At 34.5% G+C, this 27,553-nt stretch overlaps 1 protein-coding gene across 8 annotated transcripts in view; it reads left to right on the forward strand.

The window, feature by feature from the left end:
* Positions 1-27,553, forward strand: part of LARP1B (La ribonucleoprotein 1B) — a 109,884-nt gene that overhangs the window by 26,021 nt on the left and 56,310 nt on the right. For 7 of the 8 annotated variants that reach the window (XM_063107901.1, XM_063107902.1, XM_063107903.1 and 4 more), the window contains 3 exons: positions 2,372-2,546; positions 7,518-7,690; positions 13,842-14,201. In XM_063107901.1, the coding sequence (XP_062963971.1) occupies positions 2,372-2,546; positions 7,518-7,690; positions 13,842-14,201 (708 nt within the window). Of the gene's footprint in view, positions 1-2,371; positions 2,547-3,116; positions 4,095-7,517; positions 7,691-13,841; positions 14,202-27,553 lie in introns of those variants that run through there. The other variant, XM_063107908.1, reaches the window with a different exon arrangement.

The raw sequence follows: 27,553 nt of genomic DNA on the forward strand, positions 1-27,553 counted from the left end.
GCAAAGGAGATATAGTGAAAAATTTTCTTCCCATCTTTCACCAACAGTGAATCAGTTACCTTCCTTGGTGACAATCAATGTTACTTTTTTCTTGCATATTCCTTCTGAGAGAGTATGTGTTTATATAAGCAAATACTATATTACACCACATACACTGTTATATATGTAATATACATATATACTTCTTTATTTTTTATTAAAGCATACATTGGAAAATGTTTTAATAGCTGTACATAAAGAACTTTTGGGTTTTTCATCCCACAAGTTAAAAAATTTTATTAAATTGAGGCATAATTTATACACTGTGTTTTATAAATCATAAGATTCCTTACTTATACACCCATGTAACTGCCACCTACATTAAGATACAGAACATTTTCATCACCCCCAGCAAGCTCTCTTCTATACTCTCCTAGTCAACACCACTGCTCTGCTCTAAGATAATTGCTTTTCAGAGGTCTCACTTGTTTTTGAACTTACATAATTAGGGTTATGCATTATATAGTCTTATATCTGACTTTTGCTTACTATTTATGCAAGATTTATCCATGTTGTCAATGTATGGCAGTTCATTTTCCATTTTGGGGTAGTATTCCAATGTATGAATATAACAATTTATTTTTCCATTCTTCTGTTATAAACATATTTGTGTTTTTTCCAGTTTGGGTCTATGATATTGCCGTGAACATTATTGCATGTATTTTCGGGTGGACATAAGCATTTATTTTCCTGTGAAATTGATGGGTAATAGGATATATATATGTGCTTAGCTTTTATAGATACTGCTAAACATTTTTCTAAAGTATTGAACTAATTAAAACTACTGCTATTGAGAGTTTGTCTTGCGTGCATGTTTTAGCCAACACTAATTGGCAGTCTTTTTCCACAACTTTATTTTGAAAAATTTAAGCCTATAGGAAAGTTTTAAGGAGTTTTTGTTGTTTTTAGATTCAGTTATATATAACATGTTGTAAAATACAGAGACCTTAGGTATTCAGTGTGAGTTTGGGAAGTTAATATATAAGCCCTACTCTGTACAAGTTATAGAATACCTTCATTACTCTAAAAATGTCCTTCATGGCCCTTCCCATTCAGTACCACACACCCTCTTCAACCACTTTTCTGATTTTATCATCATAGATTACTTTTGTCTGTTCTTGGCATTTGTGTAAATGGATTACTTCTGTCTCTTGGGCTCTTTTCACTTGTAAAGTTTTTGAAATTCATCCATGCTCTTGCGTGATCTAGACGCTAGGTAGGGTATACTGTTTCCTACTGGGGTGTTATTGCTTCTAGGTTCTTAAATGGACAAAATGAGGAAAATATGTCAGGAAAAATGTATGGATATCACAAATTCATACCCTAGGATTCTTCCCTGTCTTCCTCCATTCCATATTCCAGACTCCCTTCTCAAAGGAGTTTGTTTTAAAATAAGTTTCAATCCTAATTTTAAAGTAATGCCCAGTTATGGAAAATATACCTTGAGATTTAAGTGCTATACTAATATTAAGAGCATATAAGTGTAAGGTTCTTGAAGTAATACATGATGTATAGCATTTTCTCCAACTAAAATATAGTGGGTTTTAATTTTTATAAGTTAACATACATTTTGGATTTATTCTAATTTCTAAAAGTTGAGCACCCCTGAATTTCAGTTAGAAGTTAAATCAATAAGGCTTTAATTTTTACTTTGAAGAAATTTTGGTTTAGTTTTATTTCATCCTTAAATTACAGCACATTTTTTTGGAAGGCACCATAGTGTACTGGCAAAGACTTTCAGTTTTGGAAAGATAATGAATGATTTGAGTCCTGGTGTTATTTTATACCAGGTCCATGATCTTTTATAAGTTTATTTCTCTGTGCCTCAGTTTTCCCATGTATAAAATAGGACTAATACCTGCCTTGTGGGGTATTGGAAATAATTGTGTATGCATGTAGTACTTAATTAATAAATGGTGATCGTTATTACAATAATAAAATAAAAGCCTGAATTTTATTTGGTGATACTATTTTAAGGGAAGGCAAAAGGAAATAAGAGAAAGAAAAAAATGACAATAAAGCTTTATGGACAGTAAAAGTCATTTTCTTCTGGTTGATGCAGTAATCCTTAAATGACTGTTCTAGTTTTGAAAATATATCATCTACTGTGAGTTAAATTAGTAGTAAATGAGGATATTTGTTACTTTACTGAGGTAAATGATTTTAAAATTTGTTCTATTCTAAATAGTTAATTCATGGATATTTTTAGAGCCATCAACTGCAATAATCTAATTTCAGATTTTCCAATTTTCAGGTTATTAGAAGTATAGGACATATAATGAAAATTTTTTGAATGACAAGTTGTTTGATAACTTAAAATTTCTGTTGATAGGCACTGAAGGATAGCACAGAAGTAGAAATTGTGGATGAGAAAATGAGAAAAAAGATAGAACCAGAAAAATGGCCGATTCCAGGCCCTCCTCCACGTAATGTGCCTCAAACAGACTTCTCTCAACTGATTGATTGTCCAGAGTTCGTACCAGGCCAAGCCTTTTACTCACATACAGGTAACAGCTTTTCTTCTAGAGCAAATAGCATAATAGTGGGTTACTTGTTCCAATTTAAATATCCCTTTTTAAGTTTATTTAGGTTTGATAGGAAAATTAAAGATAACTAAATGATTTTGATGCTCCAAATTCTATTCATATTACCTCCCACACAGAACTATGGGTTAAATAGGGATCTAAGAAGTATGAATGAAGCTCTTATGTTTCTTATTCTTAAATTATACGTGTACTTCATCATTTATGGAGTTTCTACCTATCTTCTCCTTTTAATTTTACTAAATAACTATAGATACATTGTTCCAGTTTTCCCCTGGTAAGATTGGAATAGTGTAGTAGGATTGGAATAGTCTAAAAGTCTTATACTCAAGAATGGGGTAGCCTTTCTTTAATTCTCTACAACCTTGTCTTGAAAAGATAAGGTGACCTACATTCTGAAGCAAAATTGGGGTTCTCTTTAATCTGGTTTTATTTAGGATTTCCAAAAATTGCTTTAATGTTAAGATATTTTTCCTAGATCATTTTTAAGACATTCCCTCTTGGGAAAAAAATGTGTGCTTAAACTTTTTTCAGTCAGGGTGATGATCTGCTGATGCTCTTGGATGTCATTTGATCGGAATATGCAGTGGAATAGGTGACTCACTGAAATGCCATTGTAAATACTGGAAAAATCGTGCTGCAGAAATGAAAGCGACTTGACTGTCTTCTTTGCAAGAATGTCTACTCCCAACTCTTTGTGGAGGAGGTTGGGTCAGCACTACAGTGGAAATAACCACCTTTGCTTGTGGTGATGATGAGAGACAGACCAGAGGACTGCTATTGTTTTTATAGGAACTGCCCATTTCTGTGTGATTGGCCTGGGCTGCATGGGCTACTTTTATTCACGGTGGGAAAGTTAATTATTATCATTCTGGAAATACTGCAAGATTCTGTCTTTTGTTTTCAGGCTTAGTATTTGTGTCCAGATCAATAAAGCAGAAAAAGAGAGAATTGAGTAACATTTTTCAGGTTTGTTAGGTCCTTTACTATTTTGATTTGCCCTTCAGTATAGTGTACATTGCATAACTCACATGTTGTCATGATGTTTCACATGGAATGTAAGATTTATTAATGTGAATACTTAAGGGGCAAGAAATCTAGAAATGAACAAGGGTATTTTTCCTTTACTCTTCAAAATGTATTTTTTGATACATCAGTATGAGAGACCTTCCCATCAATAAAGCATTGATGATAGACAGTCTCACAGATACTTTTATCTCATGTTTCTTTGTCAGCCCTCTGCTTCTAATCCCAGCAAACAACTTGGGCAGGTGTTTTAAAAGTTGAAGAAAAGTGATGTTTTATTTTACTTTTTTAAAGATATAATGGCTGATTATATTAGATTTATTTATTGTGTAAACTTGGGTTCCAAGATGACATTTTTAACCAGTTTTTGAGCAGGCATTGGGTAAGTTAGATAAATGGAAAATACTTTTTCCACATGGTAGCTAAGATAGGTTAGTCAAATTGGTAATGCCTGTCCATTAACCGTTTATGCATTAATAAAATTGTAAGAATAAAGTCATAACGTCTTGTACATTTTTGTGTTTTTTAATACATACTTAGATGCATGCACGTACATATTGCTTGAAACGAGTCAATCTATACTCAAGTGTCATAAATTTTAGGTTTTATGTCAGAAATTAGATAGTTAATGAAAAATATAGAAAGATGGAATGTTTTTAGAATTATGCTGATTCACATTAGGTCATAGTAATAAATATGTAAATCATCACTTTTTCCCATGAATTCCCAAATTTCTGACTTAATTCCCTTGTGATGATAAAGCCTAGTTTCCTGAAGTCAATGGGGAATAGTATGTCACCAAAAGTTTGATGTTGAAATAAGGAATAGGAAGCATAGACTGTATATATACCTATGGGTAGAGAAAAGTAATGTCAAATTAAGAGACCTTAACATTTAAAAATATAACTGTTGATGTATACTTTGTGAAGGACTTATATGGCAAAATATTTTAACATAATTGATCCTCTTCATCAAAGAAATTAAAATTTCTATTTTTTCCTCTTTGGAGGTTGAATTGTCTAACATGAGTTGACATTTGCACTGAGCAGAAGACCTTAATGGACCCAAAAGGTTGATTATGGGAATGGTAAGATTACTTTTGAAATGTAGGTTTTGCAGTACTGTGGATATAGTATTGCACTATCAACTTTTGAATAAAAAGTATTTCATTCATCAAAATTGAGAGATCAGGTACCTGACAACCTTGTTTTTTTTTTTTTGTTGTTTGTTTTTTTGACTTTAAAAAAAATGTTTGAGGATCTGAATTTCCTTTGAAAACTTAAAAAAAAAAATTTTTTTTGGCAGCTGGCCAGTACAGGGATCTGAACCCTTGACTTCAGTGTTATAACACTGTGTCCTAACCAACTGACTTAACTAGCCAGGCCTTTCCTTTGGAAATTTCATATGCGGAAGTATTCTTGAATGTACTACATGTAAAATAAAGAATCCTTTTAAAGAAACCTGTATAACTACCCAGAGCTGTGAGATGGGGGGGGGGGGGGGAGTCATGCTTAGATAGATATGGAATATATATGGTGATTTATCTTCGTAGGGTCAAGTTGATAGTTTTTAATTAATAAAACAACCTAAGAATTTTTTTTATTCTCACAACTTATAATTTATGTTAAAGTATGTCTAATTTTTTGTCTTTAAACTTAATGTCAGCTAATCCAAGTCTTATTTAAACTCATTTGGTCCTGGAAAATTAGGGATATACCCTTAAGCTCTATAAATGTACAGTTTGAAGTCTTTTCATTGTAAAAGGAAATTCAGCAGAAAACCACACAGAGTATAATTATTATAAAAGGTGAACACCTTTAAAAGTCTCAGTCTGTTCTTAAATATTATAAAGTGAACACCTGTAAAAGTCTCCTCCTAAGACTTAAATTTTCTTGGCTGAGCCAAACTTTGTATTTTGCTATTCCATTTCTAAGCACCTGTGTTGTGAATATAGTGAAACACTTTGTGGTAAAGGCATAATTCAAGCTTAAAGAACATTTATAGATGATTATATAATAAACTAAGTGGGTGTTAAAAGATTAAATTTCTGTATTAAAAATAGTACCTACTGATTTCCCTACCATGTGCCAGATACTGTTCTTACCATTTATACATGAACTATACATAGTAATTTAATTCTCACAATGGTTGTTTAAGAAACTAAGCTAATTCCCAAACATAGTTACTGGGGTAGTGGTTCTTCATCTACTTTTAAAGCTTTCTCACTCTATCATCATAGATAATTCATAGTATTAAGAAATAGAGTTCTCTGGAGTTAATGTTTTTCTGATTTCTATAACTTTAGACTATCAGTGTTAAAATTAAACAGTCTAAACCCTGTATTTCACTTATACTACTTTTGTGAATGCATTGGTGATATACAGTGTACTTCAAAAAATTCATGGAAAGGTTTGTATTATCTTATTATTTTTCCACGAACTTTTTGAAGTACTGTTGTATGTACCATTAATTAAGTTGTAGAGCAGCAGTATTCAATAGAAATATGTGAGCCATACATATAATTCTAAAAATTTTAATACCCTTAAAATTACAAAACAGATCACATTAATTTTAGTATTTTAAGCAGATAATTTAACTCATTATATTCAAGTATTATAACATGCACAATTTAAAAATTATGGCACTCCTTTTTTTGGGAGGAGGAGTGACCAAGTCTTTGAAATCTGGTGTGTATTTTATACTTGTCTGAGCACATTTCAGGACTAGCCACATTTCCAGTGCTTAGTATCTACATATAGCTAGTGTCTATGGTTCTAGAGCTTTTTCTATTACGAAACAGAATACCTCTTTTAAAAGTAATTTGGTAATCTGGTATACATGTGTCCGTCCATGGGGAAGATACTGAAACCATCTGATTCTAGCATGCAGATGTAAAATCTTGGAACACTTCTCAAACTCAATCCTGGAATGTGCCTTTCATTTAGTAAATAAAAGGATTGTTGGTGTTAATTTGTTTCATCTTTCTGCATGTAACATTCAACTTTGAGGAGTAAATGATGTTTAGAATTTTACAGTATAAAAAAAATTATTATGTATACTTGTGATTTACAATGTGATATTACAGTATACTTAAAAAAAAAAAAAAACTGTCTAAAGCAAGTCAGTGTTTCATCTATTGACCTGAGGATGAATATAACATAAAACACTTGAATATTCTTTGACTTTTGGAAAAATATTTATAATGGAAACAATTTGGATTTTATTTATAGAGCGTATGCTTATTTAGATTAAAAATAAACAGAAGTAATAGTGTGGAGAGGCCACTTAAATTCCAGCAGTTTTTAAATGTTTTAAATGTTATATCCAGGGCTATGTACTTAAATGTTGTGACATTCTACCCTTTACAGTACTCAGTATGAGCCAGGGTGGGCACACTGCATTTACTGCATGTAGGAAAACCTTGTTAAGCAGAGAAAATGTGAAAAGTAGGACTAATGGTTGCTTTAGTTTATATCCTAGTAGGACAGTGAGGAACTAATTGTACCTTGAATAAAATGCATTTAGCCTAACTATGATTTATTAGCATTTGAGAGTTCATAATTTCATTATAATTTATAGATTTTAATTTAAGATTTCACAAAGAACTTGACTCCCACTTAGGTGTACCATCATAATTAGCGATTCATGTTGACATTCCTGAGAACTTTGAATGAATGTGGTCATCAATGTAAAGGTTGATAAGATTTCTTTTATTTTAATCTAGTGGCTTCACTTTTGAATGAATCTTATAAGCTCTTCAGGTTTGAAAATTAGTGGAAAGGTAATAATTGACATTGATTTATCATGTTTTATGAAAAAAAAAATCAAGCCCAAGTTAAGGCAAAAAATGAAATGTATTTTAAAAAGAAAAACCATTATTTTAACTGTAGACCTAACTTAAAATTTTAGAGTCCGCCCCAACTTCTCCAAGAATTGGAAGTTCATTGAGCCCAAAGAAAAATACTGAAACAAGTAACCTGCAAGAAATGACTAGACGTCTGTCTACCAGTTTGCCTGACTTGGATTCAGAACCTTGGATAGAAATGAAAAAGAGACATCGTCCATCTGCAGTGAAATTGAAGGTAAGTTGTTATAGACCAAGTGAAATGTGATATATCCTAGGAGGAGTGTAAGGTCAGTGCATTTTCTGTTTGTCAGGTACATATGTAAAATTTGTAAAAATTAAAAAATAAAAATTGGAATTGTTGGCCTTCAGTAGAAACTTTATGGGTTACTCTATATGGAAAATAAGTTACGTTGTGTCAATTTTTATTAAAGTTTAACTTATTTTTGAACATGATTTAAGAATATTTTGACTTGGCCTTTTTACTTGTGACTAATTCAAACTTGAATAATATCTCAGTGCTTTAGGGTTTTTTTTAAAGACTAGTCAAGTGCAGTAGTGAGAAGGGGGGAAAGAGTAGAAGTTTGATCTGTAACTGACAGCGAACAATCAATTGAGATAGCTCACTACCTTTGTACCAGCCTTGGTTTTTACAAAGTTAAAAAAAAATTCTACATTTCAAAGTTATGCCCTTGTTAATTTATAAGGATTTTAGGTCACATATCAGGTTTATATGTTTTTGTGATTTAATGTATAGAAGGAAAAGAAAAGGGAATCGATTCCTTGTAGACACATGAGGGAGCAAGATGGGTATTGTTATCATAAAAGGGCAATGTGGTAGAACTGCTCTGTAGTTTTGACTGGTGGTAGATACATGGACTTACATATGTGAGAGAATTGCATTGATCTAAATCACAAATGAGTACAAGTAAAAGTAGGCAAATCTAAGTAAGATTGATGGATTTATATCAGTATCTTGTGATATTGTACCATAGTTTTGCAAGATGTTAACATTGGGGGAAACTGGGTAAAGGATACGTGAAATCTCTTATTTCTTACAACTCTTATGTGAATGTACAGTTATCTCAAAAAGTTTACTAAAAATAAACTTAGAAACAGTGCCACTCAAATGGTTCAAATATTGCAAATAAGCTCTGTAAGGAAAAGGTAACTAAAAATATTGGTCCTAGATGTGGGAAGAATGAAGAAAGATATAATTTTGAAGACTTTTATAAACAGGACTCTTTATCCCTGAGATCAAAGCATGAAGATGGGAAGCATGAAGGAATTAAGAGTGATTCACCACTGGGATAGTGGGGGGTATTGAAATGTTGCCTCCCCAGGGTACATTTGGTGATGTTAGGAGACATTTTTCATTGTTAAAACTGGGAGAGTGCTACTGTATTTAGTGGGTAGAGGCCAAGAATGCTGGTAAACATCTTATAGTGCACAGGACAGCTCCCCCTCTCCATCCCACCCCCCAACACAACAAAGAATTATTAGGTCCAAATGTCAGTAGTACTGAGTTTGAGAAAACTTGATCTAAGATAACGTCTTAATTAGCAATGGCAGTTAAACATAGCATACTTAAACGTTACCACAAGAGGTTTTTTCCCCCTGCTCACTATGTATTTTAAAAGCCTAAAACACCTTTTTCAAAAAAAAGAATTTTCTTTTTTTTTTTTTTTATGGTTATAGCTAACATTTATTGAAGGCTTAATATGTGTTAAGAATTGTCTAGCAGTTTACAAATATTGACTAATATAGTATGTACAAAAGCCCTTTAGGTAAGTTATTTTAATACCAAATTGCAAATGAGAAAACTGAAGTGTAGATAATTAAGTTACTCACAACATTCCATACCTAATTACTGGGCAAGTCTATGTTTTGACCTGATTCTGTCCAATCATAACAAAGGTCTCCTCTTCACCCCTAATGATGCAGTGATTTGGGGTCTAGTCACTCCCTTCCTTATTAGTATTTTGCCAGATTCTGATTTTGGGCCACATTTTGGATCCTGGTGGAAACTGTGTGCTGATTTGGTCTAGGGGGCTTGATATCTGGTTTCTGATCCAAGTTTATCATCCTTACGTGTTCTAGAAGGAAGAGAGAATGTCTTCCATACTAATTCTTTGTTAATCCAGTAGATTTGCTGCATGAGATTGTAAATAATGCTTATTTTTAGTTTAGAGAATGGATTTCTATCATTTAAAACAAATAATCTTAATTCCTTTTTTAAAGAAAAAAATACAAGAATTTTCTAAAGGTTCTAAATAATTGCTATGATTTGTCATGGTACACCTGGATAACTAGGGAGGACCATGTCCTGGACTCAGTTACAAAAATTTGTACCATATTTCATTTATTCTGAGATTTGCATTTTCTTCCACATTTAAAATCTCCACCTTTCAACATTTCCTTTTTGGTGATTTATAAAGTAATGGTTCATTTTAAAATTGATAGCATCTTCTATTTGAGGAAATAAACCCTTTGTATACAAGAATTATACTATGGTGGACCAGCAACTTGGTGGTGGAATCTTGTTTTAAAAGTGTAACAAGAGCTGTATAAAGTCTAGGACCTTTCAGTTTTATAGCCAAAGAATGCCAGTACCTTTAGTAAGATTTGAAATGTACGGTATTCTGATGCTACAGCATGAGGATCTGGCCTGGAGGAAACATGGCTATAGGTTCTGGGGGCCTGGATATTTTAGAGATATCTGTTGTGTAGGTTAGTTATTGACAACATCGTCAATATACATTTTAAAAAATGATGTTTTTGAAACATACTAGAGTGGGTATAGAAACCTTTGTTGGGTATCATTTTTTCTGTAGAATTCTGAAAGCATTTTTCTATTGTTGTCTTGGTTTTAGTGTTCCTCTTATGATATTTAGTCCCTTTAGATTCTTTCTATCAAATGACTTTTTTTTCTTTTGAGGATTTTAAGATGATTTACTTTTATCCTCACTCTTGAAATTTCAGGATGATATGCCTTGGTGTAGGTCTGTTTTTATTCGTTGTGCTGAATATTCATGTCCTTTATTTTGGGGAAGCTTAATGTTTCTCTTTCATTTTTTGATATCCCTTTTCATCTGCTGTTGGACTGATGTTGGATCTCTTCGATTGTCTGACTACTGTTGTTCTGGAGCTGGGGGTTTAAGAAAGGTTCTTTTCTGATACTTTCATTATTTCCATCAATTTTTGTTTTTTGTTTGGGGTTTTATTTTTTGGTTTTTTGGGGGGTTTTTTTTGGCAGCTGGCCCAGTATGGGGATCCAAACCCTTGACCTTGGTGTTATAGCACCACACTCTAATTGAGCTAACTGGCCAGTCTTGCTGTTTGCTTGCTTGTTGAAAACTTTCTCTTTTAGGATGTTAGTTGTTCCTTAATATCTGGTGATTTTCGGTTGATGATTCATATTAGTATTAGTAAATTGGTATGGATTTCTTTTGTAGCCATGTACATCTGCTCATCCAGAGCGCCATTTTGCTGAATGTGAGGTACGGATGTACACTCTTGGAAAGTAAAAAGGTCCTATGAATTGGACTTCTAGACATAGGCAGAGAACAGGCATGTTGGCTCTGGATCTCCACAATTGCTAAAATAAGGAGTACTTTTCTCTGAGAGGTATAATTTCTTGGTGCATTTCGTTCATTGGTGAAATTATATTTTCTTTTTTTTCCCCAGCTCTGTTTTAGAGGTTCAGAATAATACCAGGATGCATTCAGCCCTCTCCAGCCCCGATATCTAAAACATGAGCCCTTCTTTGGCAAAACTTTTGTTTAGAAAGCAATTTGTGGGCTTTTAGTTGGTAGCAGACTTTATAGTTTCATATTCTCAGATAAAGAGATTGAATTGACCATTCTAGATATGTTCTATAGTTGGTTTTCCAAATACCTATTTTGATTGCTGTCCCATGGTCCATTCCTGCTCTTGGTGACTGCATCTCAAAGCTTTCTAGTAATACCAGTGAAACCAATGGCTTCTGCCTCCCCTGCAGCCTTCCTTTGGTTCTAGATTGCTATTTCTTCTAGTCTTGTTTATTATCAGTACAATCCCATTTACTTTTAGCTTTCCAGAAAGTCATTTTTTTTTTGTATTGATATGGACTTATTCTTTTCATTGCTGCTTATAATTACTGCAAATAAGCATGCATAGGCAAGTCATCTTCAAGCCAGTATCTCTTGTCATTTCCTCACAAATTAAAAAAAAAATTTGAAAGAGAAATTTAAATATAAAGTAAAAAGTGAAAGGTTTTATCCAGGGTTTGCCATTATTAACAGTTTGTTTATTCTCTTATGCTTTTGTCTTGTACCTGCAAATGTGAAAAACAAGGTACATAGTTTATAAAAGATACATTCAGCATTTAAAAATATATATATCCACAGTGTTTTACAGCTTGTCTTTTTTTTAGTTAAAACATGGGCAGCCTTTCATTTATTAGAATGTTAGGGCCCAGTCCTTGTCAATTTTATTGTTGTATACTCCTGCCAATAACATTGCCTGGTTCACATGAAGCACCCAGATAATTATCAACAGACTATATGTATCTACATGAACAAGAATTTTGAGAGGGAAGAATTGTTGTTTTGTTTTCTTTTGTTTGTTTTTAGTGTTGTAAATCTTTAAAATTTTATTTTTTAATTGACACATTGATATATTGATTGTACATATTTATGGGGCACAGAGTCATATTTCAATACCTGTATACAATGTATGGTGATCAAATTAGGGTAATAAGCAATATCTGTCATAAAAATTATCATTTCTTTGTGATGAGAGCATTTTAAGTTCCTCTTTTATAGCCACTTGAGAACATACAATAAATTATTGTTAATTATAGATTCCTAGCACTACTGTACACCACTAGAACTTATTTTTCCTATGTAGCTGCAGTTTTGTATTTACTAACCAACCTCTCCTTGTCCGCAACACCTCACTTTTCCAGCCTCTAATAACCACAAGTCTATTCTCTACTTGTAAAAGCTCAACTTCTTTTTTATCTGCCACTTAAGAGTGGGAATGTGCAGTATTATGTTTCTGTGCCTGACATTTCACTTAACATAACATCTTCCAGGCTCATCCATGTTGCCACAAATGACAGAATTTCATTCTTTTTCATGGCTGAGTAGTATTCCCTTATGTATACCACTTTTTTTTTTTTTTTTTTTGTCCTTTCATCTGTTGACAGACACCTAGATTGATTCCATATCTTGGTTATTGTGAATAGTGTTGCAATAAACATGGGTGTGCAGACATCTCTTCCATATGCTAATTTCCTTTCCTTTGGATAAATACCCAGAAGTGGGATTGCTGGATCATATAGTGGTCCTATTTGCAGTTTTTTGAGCAACTTCCATACTATTTTCCATAATGGCTGTACTAATTTACTTTCCCACCAGCAGTGTACTAGGGTACTTCAGAAAGTTCATGAAAAAATAGAATTGAAAAATAATGCAAATCTTTCCATGAATTTTTGAAGTACCTTTGTATAAGAGTTTCCTTTGCTGTGCTCTGCAGTGGAGTGGGTGACTATGGGTGGGTGTTTTGGGGCCTCAAGCAGGATGCTGTTCCCCCAAGAGAGACTTTAGGGTGCTCTGCAGCTCCTCAGCTGGAGTGGACAACTCACTGGGGTTGCTGAGACTGTTGGCAGGACCCTGCACTGTGCCCCCAAGAGAGATGCTGGAGCGGTTTGCAGCTCCTCAGTTGGAGTGGGCAATTCTGGGTGAGGCTGCTGGGGCTTCTGACAGTACTCTGCACCTCTAAGAGATATGTTGGGGCATCCTGCAGCTCCTCAGCTGGGTGGGTGACTCTGGGCTTGCTGGAGCTGCAGGCAATATTCTGTACTCCCTAGAGAGGAGCACAGGTGCTCCACAGAATAGTGCAGGGTGGCCGGCCTGAAGGCCCCAGTTGGTTGGCTCTCAGCCTCTGGAAAGTGTGATGATTGGCTCCTCTTGTCTTAAGGGTGGCCTCCCACTGTGCTGGACTGCCTGTTGCCAGAGGTGCAGGGCACTGCGTGGGTACCAGTGTTAGAGCCATAGTATGATGGGATGTCAGAGGAGCCGTAGGTATGTGGATATACTGGGATGTTGGGCCTGGAGCAGAATGCATTCTGATGTTGGTTCTGATCCCAAAATTTATGTGCTGAGGCAACCTGGGTTCCAGGGTATGGGAGACTCAGTGTGAACATCCTCTCTGGAATAATGCAGTTAGTTGCATGGACTCCCAGAAGCTCCCTTTACTGGTTTCATGGCTTGTAAGGCAAGCACTTTGCCTGCTAAACTAGTCATTGACATACAACCTTGTTATTACTTGCAACACTGTTATATGACAGTTATTTTAAAAGTGATAGAAGAGTTTTTATCTAAAATACCAATTTCTTCCTTAAGGAATCAATGTCTGTATCTGAAGAAGCCTCAAATCAACTGTGTCCTCCAGAAGAACAAGAAGAACTTGATTTTTTATTTGATGAAGAGTTGGAACAAATAGAACGACGAAAAAACACATTTACTGATTGGTCTGATAATGATTCAGATTATGAAATTGATGACCAGGATTTAAACAAGATTTTGATTGTAACTCAAACACCACCACATATGAGAAAACATCCTGGAGGAGATCAAATGGGCAACCACATCTCTCGGGCAAAAATTACATCTGAACTTGCTGAAGTTATCAATGATGGCTTATGTTATTATGAACAGGATCTATGGATGGAAGAAGATGAAAACAAACACACAGCCATAAAGGTAATTGTTTCTGGCCAGTATATTTCTGCTGATACATTGTTTTGATTGTATGTTGCTGCTTATGTTTTCTTAAACTTCATGCTTTATTTTAGGAAATTTTGAATATAAATAAATTGTATTTAATTCAAAAAATTCCTGGAAATATATCTGATAGTCACAACTTAAGGAATCATTTTATTTTATGATGACAGTGTAATGAATACTGTGATTACAAAAAAATATTAGCACTCACTGACTAAAACCCTTGCTTTTTTCAGGTGAACATAATAAGGCCCTTTTCATATGAAGTAATAAAAACTGAAGTTATTGTGGGCAGGCTTAATATATACCCTCATTCGTTACCTGGCTATCACCCCAGCTGTATGAGCCAGTGGCTTTAGAGAGGGCTTACTTCCATCCTTCTTAGTTTAATCTGTGGTGCATGCTCTAAGGTAGTAGACATGGTTGTGGACAAAGTATAGATTAAACTAGCTGATTGTCTCTCCTTGTTCAGTGCCAGGGATGCTGTTTGAAACCTTGTTCCAATTTTTTATCTTGCATTTCATCCCATATTCTGGTCTCTGTTCTAGTTACTAGAATAAAATATAAGAGAAAGCCAGAGTAGTTTATTGGCTATCAGCCTTCCTTTGATATGAATTATAATGGTACAGGAAGGGATGAAAAGGGATCTTTTCCTGCCATTAAAAAAGTTATCACAGGGACTGGCCGATTAGCTCAGTGGTTAGAGTGCAGCCTTGTAACACCAAGATCAAGGGTTCAGATCCCCATACCAGCCAGCCAACGAAAAAAAAAAGAGCAAAACCATTGTCAGAAAATCCCCAAAAGTTAAATATTTGTTTTGGGAATAGAATAATGAAGGAAAGTTATATGACATTATGCACCAAAATAAGAAAGATATCGGTCAGTTGTAGAAAGAAAAGCTGGCCAACCAGTGTTGAATAGAGAGAAGTGCTTGTCCTTGGGGTTCATATCATCAGCAAGAAGTGTGCTTTCCTTTTTGGCTCCTCATTACTTTCTTCCTGGAATTTTCGTTCCTGCTTTCAGCTTCTTACCTTCTCCAGCCACTGCCTTTTTAAGGAGAACCTGCCTTAACTATGATAGCTTGTTAAGTGACATAGAGCCTGAGTAGTTCTCTGCCTGTCCTACAGCTGTGGGAAAGAAAGTATGTTTTTACAAAGTTTCTCAGTCAAAAGTCTTTCCTTACATTGTAATTTTATTTGTCATACTTAGGTTCTATAAGTAACATCTATATTAAATTCTTTTTGGAACAGAGATATAAATAAATTCTCTTAATAATAGGTTAAAATCTTACTCCCCCCATTCTGTATCCCTCCACTCAGCTTTGTTTTTCATCATAGCATAATCACTATTTACCATTCTGTGTATTTTACTTACTTTTCTTCTGCTTGAGCACGGATCCATGTGGATAGGAGTTTTTTGTCTATTTTGTTTACTGTTGTATCTTCAGTTCTAGGACAGTTCCTGGCACAAAGTGCCAAATTCATATTTATTAAAATGGATTAATGAATTACAGATTAAACATTATGCACTAACCAAAGGAACTTAACCACTGTGTATAACGTTGGTTCTGTGGGAAAATGTTTTCAGAGTTTCAAATAACAAAACTTCAAGTCAGCTTGAGAAACGTGCCATTTGTAGGTGATGTTTCCTTTAAATCAAGTATAAACAACAATAATTAAAAGCCATGTATTGAGTTATTAAGGAAGGTGCTGGCCTTATCCATTAAATATTAATCAGAAGAAAGTAATCTTGGCTGTATAACTTTAAGCATTATAAGCATATTCACACATATGTTTTATTTTGTTCTGATTCTTATGTTTATTTCCATCATTTAAGTCCTTCTCCTTGGTTCTGATCCTATGCTCAACATGTAATTTCTGATTAGACTTGTACTTTTCCTGTGCATGTGCTTAATGGGAGGGAAATGAGTCATTTAACATATGCTTATTGAATGCCTGCTATATGCCAGATACTGTGCAAATAGGGTCTCTACATGCCTGGAACCTACAGATAATTGGGGGAGCAGACATTAAAATAAACCTACAATAAGTACTTACTCACAAATTATAGTAAATTCTGTGAAAGGAAAGAAATGGAATGCTTTTGGATTGGGTGGTCATGGAAGGCCTCTGAGAAAGTCATAATTATAATGAAATCTGAAGTGTGAGTAGGGATTGACCATGCAAAAAGAGTAGGGAAATAGTATTCCAGGAAGAGGGAACAGTAAGTGTCAAGGATCTGAGGTGGGAAAGAATTTGGCATATCTGAGGAACTGTAAAAAATGGTCAGTTTGTCTATATAAGAGGATATTTATGGATGTATAGGCAAAAGTTTACTCATACAAGGAGTTGCAGGCCTTGTGAAAAATTGAAGCCCTGCTTTCTAGAGTATTTTGTTCTTTATCTGTTACTCAGTTTGTGTATTTGTTGTTGGAACAAATAAATGTGCATATCCTTAAATAAATAAACTTTTGGCTAGGTAAAAAAATAAAATAAAAACTTTGCTTTCTTAAAGAATTTGTAAACCATGTTTAATAGCTTGGAATTTATCTAAAGTTCGAATGCAATTGGGTTTTACACAGGCAGTGTGACATGATCTAATTTTTATTTTTAAAAGATCATTTTGTTGTTATGACAGAATGATTGTATGGGGACAAGACTGGGCAGAAGAAATCCAAATAAGAGGCTGTTAAGCGGCTATCCATCTAGGAGGTGGATGTTGGTAGCTTAAGGTAAACTGGTGGCAGAGGAAATGTAGAAATGAGAAGACCCAGATCTGAGCCCCAAGAAATGCTCATATAGGAGTTCTATAGGAAAGTGTGGTGTTGTGGAAGCCAAAAACTGGCTCCAAGAGGAGAGAATAACAGTTGTGTCAGAAACTGGATAGGTTGAATTTGATAGGAATAAAAGTATGCCAAACTGATAGGGCAGTTTGGTGATCATTTTTGACCTTTGTGGATCCAGAAGCTGTACTGAACTGGACCAAAGAGTGGTATAGGCTTTTTCTTTCTGGCATCTTTACTGCTGAAGACAACTAAAATGACCAGCTGATGGATGAAAAAACATCTACTTAAAATCCTTAAAGATCTGCAAGGTAAGTTATTATCAGGGTAAAACTATAGAGAAGTGAATTCCTGAAACCAGTTTTGTCCTGCAGGCCATTGTGGAACTTGGGGAGTTTGAGGAGTTCAGCTTTGCAGAAGCTACCCAAAACGGGTAGAAAAACAAGAACCCAGGTACCAGCCTAAATTGGGGATTCCGATTGGAGTCCTTTTCCCATTAAATTGGTACCCAAAAGGAATATATTCTCACTAAAAGAGAACTTGCTTTTCTACCTACTCCCCTAGTAGACCACAAAGAATATTTCCCTGGTTGTGCTGAGCAGAATAGGGAGGGAAAATTGGATATGAAGTTATAATCATGCAACCCAAATTCACACTACCTGGATAACTGAAGTAACCACTAGTTGCAATATTAAAGTGATTGTGGCCTGTTAGTTTTCCAGACATCTAGCATAAGCAAATGTAGATCCTTTGTGAAGACATTCACCTTTATCCTCGACCTCAAAGTATTTACTCAAATTGTTCTATAAGGAAAGTGAGAAGCTCACAAAGTTAATCAGACAAGGAATGGGGTACCACATATGAGAATGAGCAAAAGTAAGACAGCTGAATCATACCTTAAAATAATTTAGATAGTGGAATTGTTAAGCAGAATGTGGAGTAGCTATGTTTACTAAGTTTAAGGAAATAAAAAATATATGCACAGAAGAAGAAATTCTAAAGATTAACCATAGTACTTCTGTAAGTAAAAACAGTTACGACTGAAATTAAGAACTCGATCAGGTGAAAGGATTAGTGGTGGTTTAGACACAGCTACAGAATTAGTGGATTGAAGGACTTCACAAGAAATTATTTAGAAGTTAGCACAGAGGGGCAAAAAGTCAAAACACTTTAAAAGGAACAAAGTTGAAGGACTTATACTTTCTGATTTTAAAACTTACTGCGAAGCTTCAGTAATATAGACAGTGGTACTGACATAAGGATAGACATATAGAGCAATGGAATAAAATTGAAAGTTCAGAAATAAACCCACGTATCTATTCTCAACAGATTGTCGACAAAGGTTCCTAGACCATTCAATAGGAAAATAATATTTCAGCAATTGGCGCTGGGTCAACTGGATATCCACATGCAAAAGAAGGAAGTTGTGCCCCTTCCAGCCTCACATCATATAAAAAAATTAAAATGAATTAAATTCCTAAATGTAAGAGCAAAAACTATGAAACTCATAAGAAAATAGAGTAAAATCTTCATGACCTTGGATTTGATAGTGTTTTTTTATATGACACTAATAGCACAAGGAACAGAAGAAAAATAAATTGGACATTAAAATTGTGAAATTTTGTATTTTAAAGGACACCACACGGAAAGTGAAAAGACAATATAGTTGCTCCTTGACTACAATAGGGTTACATCTTGATCAACACATAAGTTGAAAAATATTGTAAGTAGAAAATGCTTTAAAACACCTAACCTACCGAAACATCATAGCCCAGAACACTTACATTATCCTACAGCTGGGCAAAGTCATCTAACACAAAGCCTATTTTATAATAAAGTGTTGAATATCTCATGTAATTTATTGAATACTATACTGAAAGTGAAAAACAATGTCTCTCTACCGTGGCCCTGCATCTCAAGAGTATGGTGTCCGGAGAAAGATCAAAATTCACAATTTGAAACAGATCAAAATTCACAATTTGAAACAGTTTATATTGAATGCATATAGCTTTTGCACCTCATAAAGTTGAAAAATTGTTAAGTTGAATCATTGTAAGTTGAGGACTGTCTGCATAAAACAATACAATTTATATTAGCACCCCCCAAAAAATACTTGGTTATAAACCTACCAAAATATGTACAAGATCTAATGAAGAATACTACAAACCACTGATGATATAAATTGAGGAAGAACTAGATAAATGGCAAAATATTCCATGTTCATAGATTGGACAACTTTTTATTGTCAACATGTCAGTTCTTCCCAATAGGCAGTACAATGGAGAAAAGATACTTTTCAACAAATGGTCCTGGAACTACTGGACATCTACATGTAAAACAATCTATTTACAGAATTAAACCCTTCACAAGAATTAACTCAAAGTGGATCATAGACTTAAATGTAAAAGGCAAACCTATAAAACCCCTTGAAGATAACTTAAGAGAAAATCTAGATGACTTTGGGCTTGGAATGACTTTTTAGGTACAACACAAAAGCATGATGCATGAAAGAAAAAAATTGATAAGCTGGACTTGATCAGAGTCAGAAATAGATTAGAGATTGTCAGAAATGGGGGAGAAAGAACAATAAGTTATTTCTCAATGGGTACAGAGTTTAGGATGACAAAGTTTTGGAAATAGAGGTAGTGGTTACACAGCATTGGGAATATGATTAATTATATGCAGTAGTGTGTTTAAAAATGGTTAAAATGTAATTTCTTACCACAATAAAAAATGTTTTTTAAACTTCTCTCTTTCAATGAAAGACACTGTCAAGAGTGAAGGGACAAGCTAGACACTGGGAGAATATACTTGTAAAAGACAAATGTGAAAAAGGACTGTTACCAAAAATATACAAAAACCTCTTAAACTCAACAGCAAGAAAACAACCCAATTAAAAATTGGATGAAAGACCTGAAGGATACTTCATCAAAGAAGATAAGCAGATGACAAATAAGCATATGAAAAGAATGCTCAATATCATATCTCATTAGGGAGTTGCAAGTCAAAACAACGAGATACCACTACGTAGCTATTAGGATGGCCAGAACCCAAGACAATAACACCACCAAATGCTGACGAGGATGTGGTGCAGTAGGAACTTGTTCTTTACTGGTGGGAATGCAAAATGGTACAGCCATTTTGGAATGCATTTGACAGTTTCTTATAAAACAAAACATACTCTTACCAAACAACCCAGCAAATTCACTCAAATAAATTGAGACTTATAGCCACACAACCTGTACATGGATGTTTATAGCAGCTTTATCTGTTTTTTTTCCCAAAACTTGAACATAACCAGGATGTCTTTCAGTAGGTGAATGGATAAACTGGTTCATCCAGACAATGGACTGTTACTCAGCACTGAGAAGAAATGAGCTATCAAGCCATGAGAAGACATGGATGAATCTTTTTTTTTTTTTTTGTCTTTTTCGTGACCGGCGCTCAGCCAGTGAGTGCACCGGCCATTCCTATATAGGATCCGAACCCGTGGCGGGTGCCGCGCTCCCAGCGCCGCACTCTCCCGAGTGCGCCACGGGCTAGGCCCCAACATGGATGAATCTTAAGTTCATATCACTGAGCGAAAGAAGCCTGTCAGGAAAGGCTACATACTGTATGATTCCAACTATATGACACTCTGGAAAGGACAAAAATATGGATACAGTAAAAAGATCAGTGATTGTCAGGCCTTTGGGGGAGGGAGTGATGAACAGGCAGAGCACAGAGGCTTTTTAGGGCAAACTATTCTCTATGATACTCTAATGCTGCATAGATGTCATTATACACACAGAATTTACACCACCAAGAGTGCAACCTAATGTAAACTATGGACTTTGAGTGATAATACTCTGATAGTGTAGGTTCATCAATTATAACCAATCACTCTGATTTAGGATATTGAGAGTGGGGGAGGTTGTGCATGTATATGTATGGGTGAAGGGGGTATATGGGAATACTCTCATCTTCTCAATTTTGCTGTGAACCTAAAACTATTCTAAAAAATAAAGATAACACAGATTAGGAGAAAGTATTTGCAAGTCACATATCTGATGAAGGACTGGTATTTGTAATATACATGTGTAAAGAACTCTTAAGAGTCACAAATAACCCAATTTAAAAAGGGGCAAAAAATATGAATAGACATTTCTCCAAAAATGATATACATATGGTCAATAAGCACATGAAAGTTGCTCAATATCATTAGTCACCAGAGGAATGAAAGTCAAAATCAGTGAGATGCCTCCTCACACCTATTAGGATGACTATAATGAAAAAGATACACTAACACGTTGGTGAGGATGGGGAGAAATCGGAACCATAATATGGTACTGGTGGGAGTGTAAAATGGTGCATCCCCTTTGGAATACAGTCTGGCAGTTCTCTAAAGGTTAAACATAGAAATACCATATGAGCCAGCAATTCCACTCTTACCTATATAACCAGGAAAGACAAAAACATATCCACACAAATACTTGTACACAAAAGTTTATTGCAGCATTTTAAAAGTGAAAAGCAAATTTTCATCAGCTGATAAATGGATAAATGTGGTATATCCATATAATAGATTATTAGGCAGTCAAAAGAAATGAAGTACTAATACATGATACAACATGGAAACAGTAAGTGAAAGAAGCCAGTCACAAAGGACCACGTATCTTATGAGTATATTTATATGAAATATCCAGAATAAGGAAATTCATATAGATAGAATGGAGATTGTGGTTGCGTGGGGTGGGGGTTGTGGTGGGTGGTTAGGAGGAAATATGGAGTGACTGCTAATGGATACTGGGTTTCTTTTTGGGTTGATGAAAATATTCTAAAGTTGATTATGGTAATAGTTGCAAAACTCTGAATATATGAAAAACAATTGTACACTTCAGTGAATTGCACTGTGTGTGAATTACACCTTAATAAAGCTGTCATAAAAAACACATGAAAGACATCCCCTGTTCATGGATGACTTAATATTGTTAATATGTTAGTACTATCCAAAGCAATCTACAGATTTATTGCAATCCCTATCAAACTCCCAATGGCTATTTTTTTGCAGAAATAGAAAAATCCATCCTAAAATTCATATGGAGGGGCTGGCCGGTTAGCTCAGTTGGTTAGAGTGCAGCCTTGTAACACCAAGGTCAAGGTTTCAGATCCCCATACTGGCCAGCTGCCTCAAAAAAATGGAATCTCAAAAGACCCTGAATGACCAAAACATTCTTGAAAAAGAAGAATAAAGTTGGAGGCCTCACACTTCCTGAGTTCAAAGCATATTACAAAGTTACAGTAACCAAACATTGTGGTATTGCCATAAGGACAGACATGTAGACCAGTGGAATGGAGTAGAGAACTGAGAAATAAACCCCCGCATATGCGGTCAAGTGATTTTTGACTAGCATAATAAGACCACTCAATAGAGGAAGGACAATCTCTTCAACAAATGATTTTGGGAAAAATGTGTATCCATATTTAGAAGAACAAAGTTGGTCCCTCACCTTTCATGATATACAAACATGAATTCAAACTGGATTTAAGACTTAAAAGTATTACTTAAATTTATGGAACACTTAGAAGAAAGCCTTAGGGGAAAGGCTTTGTGATATTGGATTTGGCAATGGTTTCTTGGATATCACACCAAAGTCACATACTTCAAAACAAAAATAGACAAATTAGAATTCATGAAAATTAAAAATGTGTATGTATGAAAGGGCACAATCAACAGAGTGAAAAGGCAACCTCTGGAATAGAAGAAAATATTTGCAAATCATATGTGTGATAAGGGGTTAACATCCTGTGTTTATAAAGAACTATACAATTCAACAAAAATATAACAGTTTTAAAAATGGGCAAAGGACTTGTGTAGACATTTTGCTAAAGATGACATAAAAATGGCTAGTAAGCATTGGAAAAGATGCTCAACATCACTAGTCAGTATAGAAGTACAAATCAAAATCACAAGACAGTGCCTCACACTCATTAGGATGATTACTATTAAAAATAACAAACCAGAGAATAATGAGTGTTTACAAGGAGGTGGAGAAATTGGAACCCTGTGCACTGTTACTGGGAATGTAAAATGGTGCAGCCCTTATGGAAAATGGTGTGGCAGTTTCTCACAAAATTAAAGATAAAAATATCATTCAGCAATACCAATTCTAGGTATAGTCAGGTACTTCAAAAAGTTCATGGAAAGATTCATATTGTCTTTTAATTCTGTTTTTCTATGAACTTTTTGAAGTACTTACATATATCTGTATATCCAGAAGAAAGCAGGATCTCAAAGAGATATTTGCACATCCATGTTAATAATAGCATTATTCACAATAGCCAAAAGGTGAAACTAACCCAAGTGTCCTTTAAGGGATGAATAGACAGACAAAATGTGGTATATACCTACATGAAATATTATTTAGCCTTAAAGAAATCCTGTCATGTACTGCAACATAGAAATACCCAGTCACAAAAATACAAATACTGTATAATTCTACTTACATGAGATATCCAAAGTGGTGAAATTTATAAAAATGCCCACACAAATACCTGTACACAAATGAAGAATGGTGGATGCCAGGAGCTGAGGCGAGAGGGAAGTGGGAAATCATTTATTGGGTTTCAGTTTTGCTAGATGAAAGTGTTATAGGTCTCTTGCACAGCAATGTGAATATACTTAACACTACTAAACTGTATGCCTAAAAATGGTTAAGATGGTAAATTTTGTTTTTAAACCCAATTAAAATAAAAATTAGAAAACCCAACTACCTATCAGATTTTAAAAGAAGGTAACCACAGGGTTCAATCCCTGTACTGACCAGCCACCAGAGGGGGAAAAAAAAAAAATCAAAACTTACACATATATTAATATCAGATGGAATAGACTAATTTCAGATCTAGATGTACGATTTTATTAACATGTCTTTCTATAATTGGAATGAATAATTTTGGTCATGCACAAATATTTCTAGGGCTTGGAGCTAATAATCAAATACTTATTGGATGAGTAGTAGGGAGGGGAGAGAACACTTATTTTATGAGAAGAACATAATGTCGGTACATGAACCGCACATGAATGAGAAATTGGAGTTCATGAGAATATGAATGAGAGTCAAGTATTATGGGTAATCTAGGTATAAAAGTTCTAAATAATCTTTCAGCAAACCAAATTCAGCAACATTTTTAAAAAATAGGTAACCAAATTGTGTTCATTCCAATAGTGGGAGTTGATTGTACATTAGAAAAATTAGTGGAACTCACGTTATCAAACTGAAGGAAGATTGTATTCACAAATAAATGCAGAAAATGCATTTGGTAAAGGTCATGTTGTATACATGAGAAATTTTTTAGCAACATAAAGATAAAATCTTTAACCTCATAAAGGGTTTCTGCAAAATCTCCTACAAAGCAAACTTAGATTAAACTGAATAGTGAAATGTTGAAGCTAATCTCTTGTAACCAGGAATAAATTAAAGAGTTGCTTACTGCCAAATCTGTCTGTTACAATATCTGTGTTAGACTAGTAAGGGGGAAAAGGATGAGAAATGGAAAGAAAAAATAAAAACTTAAGAATGTGTAAATAGAAAATCCAAAAGAATCTTACAAGTGAGTGGTTAGAATTAGTGTTTAGTAAGTTTTTAGGTAATTTTTAAAAATTCAAACTTTTAAGATTTTGTTTTCTGATAGTATTAAACAATAAGGAAGAACCCATGTATTTTCTTTGACTATCATAGCAGATTACCACAATTTTTTGCAGTTTAAAACAAAACAAATTTTATTTATGTAGATCAGAAATCCTGGTGAGCTCACCTGATTTCTGTGCTTTGAGTTTCGCAAGGCTTAAATCAGAGTTGGACTTCCTGGGCTCTTATCTACAGCTTGTATGTGAGAATCACTTTCATTCAGATTGTTTGTAAAGCTCAGTTCTTTTTGGCTAGGTGTAGGGCTGAGGTCCCCCATTACATTTTTGGCTGTCTGGAGCCTCTCAGCTCCATAAGACCACCTGCATTCGTGGTGAAATTGCATTCTCAGACTTCAAACGAGCAACAGCACTTAAAGCCTCACTTGACATCTCTCTGACTTTTCCTTCTGCTGCCTCTCTCCTGCCGACAGTTGGAGAAAGTTCTCTGGCTATTCCAGAGTAAACTCCCTATCTTAAGGTCATTTATTAGTAATCTTAATTACATCTGCAAAGTTCTTTTTGTCATGTAACATAATCACGTGTTACAGGGATTAGGGGGTCTGGACATCTTTGAGGGGTCACTCCGCCCTTCATAGCGTAGATCTTTAAAAGGATGTTCCAGACCTTTAAGAGAGTGTTATTATAATACTTAGTGGAACTAGTAAAGACATAAATAGGGAAATATTAAAGTTCTCAATGTGGTAAACAAGGTAATTCTCCCCAAATGGATTTAAAAGTCAATTAAATTTTAATAAAGATTTCAACAGTCTTTTTTGTTTTAAGGAATTTGACACCTGAGTCTGAAATTTATATGGAAGTGTAATGGACAGGAAACTGAATATACTCTTACAGGCAAGACAACATATTTTAACAGTTTGAATGTTTAAGATAGACCATAGGAATGGAATAGAAAGTCCACAAGCAGTTTCATGCATATTTGCATATCTGTTAAATGACAGGCAGGGTTATAGATCAATGAAGAAGAAGATCAGATTTTTCATACATGGTGCTGGAAAAGTTGAGTAGAGAAAAATGATATTGTAGACCTCTCCTTTATACTGTCATTCATATCCATTCCTATGAAGGGCAAAAGTATAAAGCTGTCAAGGAAAAACAGTGAAAGATCTTCAGGATCTCAGAGTAGTAAAATTTTAAAAGACAAGATTAATACAATCAAAACAATTTTTTGCTAAAACATCTAAGAGAATGTATACATAGTCCACAGAGAAGAAAAGATGATTTCCATTCATGTTTTGATAGATCTGGTAAAACAAATTCATAAAGTACAAATCAGTGAAAAGATTCAGTAGGAAACTGGTTATGAGATATGAGCAAGCATTTTACAAAAGAGGAAGTCCAAATGATTGAAAACATGAAAAGATGTTCAACATAACAAGGAGACAAAATTAATATTTCAATGAAATATTTCATAAAACCCACATTTGTAAAATTAAAACATCAGACAGTAAGAAGTGTTTGGCAGTATTTAGAACAGGAACCTCAGTATGCCTGTGGGCACAAAAAATGATCCACCATTTCCACTCAGGAATATATTCTTGAGTAGCATTGTTTAAATTTGGCAGCCATTAACCACATATAGTTATTGAGCCCTTGAAATGTGGCTAGTCCCAAATAAGATGTTTTAAATGTAAAATACTGGATTTTGAAGACAGTAAGAAAAATGGCAGATATCTCAACTTATAAGTAATCATTGCATGTTGAAATAATAGGTTAAATAAAATATTAAAATGTACTTTTTATCACATTTTAAATGTAGCTTCTGGGAAATTTAAGATTGCTTTGTGTTTGTATTGGACAATACTACCCTAGAAGGACTTGGAAGTGTTCATCAGGAAAAATGTATAACAATATAGCAGAATAATTCATTATAGTCACAAATTGGAAATATCTGAAGTGTCCATCAGTAGTTGACAGTTTATGTCATTATATAGTTATCAGTGTGATGCTTTAAAGTGAAAATAAATGATTGTCATACATCTTTACGCATGCATCTAGAAAACAATGCTGAGTGAAAGAAGTTAAGTAAGGTTACATACGCAATACTTGTATGATTCCATAAAACTTAAGAACAGGTTAAATCAAACATGCATTTTCAGGGACGTATATGTACATAGATGGTTACATAAAGAAAAGCCTGGAATAATTATCAGATAAGTCAGAATTTGGGGGTTATTTTTTGTAGCAGGGGAGGAAGGAGTAGGATAGGTAGGGGTTTTTAACATACTAACAGTTGTGTTTCTGGTAGTTGTTACATGAGTGTTAGTTTTATAAATAAGTTGCACATGTATGCTTTATACATTCTTTTATATGATGTATTTCATAACAATACTAAAAATCTAGAATGAATGGGAATGGGCTGTACAAAAAGAGGCTAGCTGAAGTTGATTTATTTCCTTCTTGGAGCTCTAGGGTTGTTGCCCCTTGGTAGTTTGAGCCTGTCTCTCTCTCTCTCTCTTTTTTTTTCGCATCCAGCTATTTTTCTTCCTTTCCACTGGTCTGCTTGCAATGGTGTTGTAAACCTGGATAGAACTGAAGGCTTTGTTGACAAAGGACATATGCACAAAGACATTGTGTCCATTCCAAAAACAAGCTGGTGGGCTTTTACGTCTTGTCACTCATATTGACTCACCCCTGGGCTTGTGAGGCTCAGGAATTGCCCAGTTCACTACCTCTCATGATACTAACTAGAAATCTTTGAATTGAATCTTCAAAGAGAGAAACCATTACAACCTGTTTCTCAGTCATTATACCCTCTTCCCAGTTGCTTGTATAGAAACCCAAATATCCTAATGCCTTTTTCTCCAGGGTTTCAAGAAGAACCTTCAAATTTGAAACTTCTGAATTACATCTGTCAGTCATTTA

Source organism: Cynocephalus volans, chromosome 9 (assembly GCF_027409185.1).
Source record: "Cynocephalus volans isolate mCynVol1 chromosome 9, mCynVol1.pri, whole genome shotgun sequence".
In the NCBI taxonomy this organism is placed as follows: domain Eukaryota; kingdom Metazoa; phylum Chordata; class Mammalia; order Dermoptera; family Cynocephalidae; genus Cynocephalus; species Cynocephalus volans.